The 2,561-nt window shown below is 40.6% G+C and overlaps 1 protein-coding gene across 4 annotated transcripts in view; it reads left to right on the forward strand.

Moving 5' to 3' along the window:
• Positions 1-2,561, forward strand: part of PHYHD1 (phytanoyl-CoA dioxygenase domain containing 1) — a 23,484-nt gene that overhangs the window by 11,919 nt on the left and 9,004 nt on the right. For all 4 annotated transcript variants that reach the window (XM_006024341.3, XM_025204985.1, XM_025204986.1 and 1 more), the window contains 3 exons: positions 1,778-1,833; positions 2,024-2,086; positions 2,194-2,215. In XM_006024341.3, the coding sequence (XP_006024403.1) occupies positions 1,778-1,833; positions 2,024-2,086; positions 2,194-2,215 (141 nt within the window). The remainder of the gene's footprint in view (positions 1-1,777; positions 1,834-2,023; positions 2,087-2,193; positions 2,216-2,561) is intronic.

Raw genomic sequence — 2,561 nt, forward strand, 5'->3', positions numbered from 1 at the left:
GGCCTGGAAGGGCAGAGGAGTGGGGCTAGGTGAGAGCAGCTGCAGACTTAAAGCTGCTTCAAATTGCAGCTGAGTCCTACAACCCCCGGGACCCAAGAGTGAACCTCTGTTGGGTATGGGGGAATGCTGTAACTCACAGTGCTTCCTGCGAAGTGCTGTGAGTTAGAGCAGGGAGCTGCACTTCTGTCTGCACCTTCTGAGATTCTTGGCAACTTCTTTCTAAGCCCTCTTTGCAGCCTCAGTTCCCCTCTTTGCCCCTTCTTCTGTTACCTCTTGTGCTAGGAAATCTCTCCAGTATCAAGACCTCATTTTACAATTAAAAGCCTTTTCAAAAGCCACTTCTTTCAGGGGGCATTTAAAGTGTGTGCACGCCTTTTTTTTTTTTTTTTTTTTTTTTTTTTTTTTAACGATAATTGATGTGCAATAGTTTGAACTTCAGCCAATCTCTCTATCATGTAAGAGGTTTTCTGAACTATACTAGCTTCATCTGGGCTATGTTGTATGTTCCTTAGAGCAGACTGCATCTTCTGCGTTCTATATGTCAGTGAGCTCACTGCCATCAGTCAACAAGCTTAATTCTCTCCTGTGGCGCTACCAGCAACTTCCCCTTGATCTTACAGGGTTCAAGTGTGATGCATTTCTCCTGTCCTAGCTCCTGAAGATCCAGCTTTATCCCTTGTGTGTTTTCTAACACTACACAGAAAACATGAGAAACAGTTTAGAATTTCTGTTGCACAAGTGAAGGGACTTTGCCCAGATCTTATTCAGCTGAACTTTAAAATCCAGTCTCTTGCAGCTTCGCTGGGTGGGGGGACAACAATCCTTGTGACCTCCCTCATTCTCTACTGTGGGGTTACTGCCCCTTGAAGGAGCTGTAAACAGATATAGCACCCTGCTGCCTCAGAAGCTTAACAGCAATTCCAAAGACTCATCTTGACACATTCTTCTGTAGTTAGTTCACTCACTCTAGTTGGGTTACTTTCTTGCTCTACAGCAGCGCCTGCGGGGGATAAATAATCTCCTCCAGCTGCAAATTCTATCATTGAGAGGAACTTGAATTCAGAATATTTGCATTTGAGTAGCCCCCAAGCTAAATAGTCTAGAACAAACTCAAGTATTCAAAAAGCACCAAGCTTGTGCTCCTAATTCTTAATTTTACAGGAGAGAGAGCCTGGATGACCCCCTGCAGTGTTCTTTCATCCCCCCCCACTCCTCAGTCCTAAGAACTGTAGTACCTGGAAGGATGCTGTTAGATGGTAATTGTATCTTTGTTAGGATTTTGTATTGTATTCATCACCCTAAAAACAATGGCATCTCAGTATTTGGAGCTCTGTATAGTGCATCTGTTTTTTCACAAACCCTACAAATCTCTTTGAGCTCTCTTTTTGGTCACAGATCTCCATTTTCATATAGTTGCAGTGTGTTGTAAAGGAGATCTGATTACATTTTTGGCCTCTAAAGTAGTTCACAATACAATCTGCAGATGTCAGCAGCACTTATTTGTGTGTAATCTCCATTAAACAAAACATCTAATCTAATTTACAATTCTCCAGCAGAGCTTAAAGTAAAAGGAATTTGTCTAGCCAAGACATTTAGAAGAATGATGGGCAACAAATACACTAAACCCATTCTTTAAAGAGATGGAAGCTTCCAATTTGCAGTTTGTATGGTCTGACTTCAGCCTCCTGCTTCAGAATGTAATAGTCATCACTATTCCCTTCTAGAAACGTGTTATCAAAATTTCACTAAATAGCTGTCTTTTTTTTTTTTTCTTTAGCTTTACATGCATATGACCCCATCTTCAAGCAAATGACTCATTCCTCCAAAGTGCAGGTGAGTCTAAATCAACTGGAGTCTCTCAAAAAAGGTGAACTATGTAATAATTTAGTTTCAAAACTCTGTGCTTAGAAGGATGATGCTTCTCCCCTTAAAAGAGTGTATACTAATTTATCATTGAAAATCCTGATAGGTAATAGTCAGAAAGCTGCATGATCACAGTGTATAACTTTGGGTTATTTCACAGGAGTTAGGAAGAAAGCTGAGCCTTGAGAAACCAGTGGTTGTACAGAGCATGTACATCTTCAAGGTACAGTAACTCCAATCTCACATTTACTTAAAGAAGACATGTTTGTAATTTCCTGTTGAACATTCTCCTTTTCACTCTTTTTTTTTTTTTTTTTCTTTCTCTTTCAGCAACCGGGCATTGGTGGGGAAGGTGAGACTTGTAATATATCCATGCAATGCTCTAGGCAGTATGGACAGGTACCGAGGCTTGTGTTTCTGAAGGAGAATGCTAAGTACCGCAAGAGACAGCACGGATTGGTCAGTCAGAGTGAGGCTTCAAAACTACGTGAGGGTTTTGAAGACCAATTTATGTTAGAAATTAAGGGGATTAGACATACAAATTCTCTAGATGCCATTGAAAATGCCACATAAGATGCGCTTCTATTTTTCACTAAGGACTAATTTACTTTCCCATCAGTTTAAATAGTTGTTTTCAATGTTATGTCCCATACTACATAAGAAACTGGAAAGGAGTGGAGCATCTATCTGAGGTAGGG

Source organism: Alligator sinensis, unplaced genomic scaffold (genome assembly GCF_000455745.1).
Source record: "Alligator sinensis unplaced genomic scaffold, ASM45574v1 scaffold388_2, whole genome shotgun sequence".
In the NCBI taxonomy this organism is placed as follows: domain Eukaryota; kingdom Metazoa; phylum Chordata; order Crocodylia; family Alligatoridae; genus Alligator; species Alligator sinensis.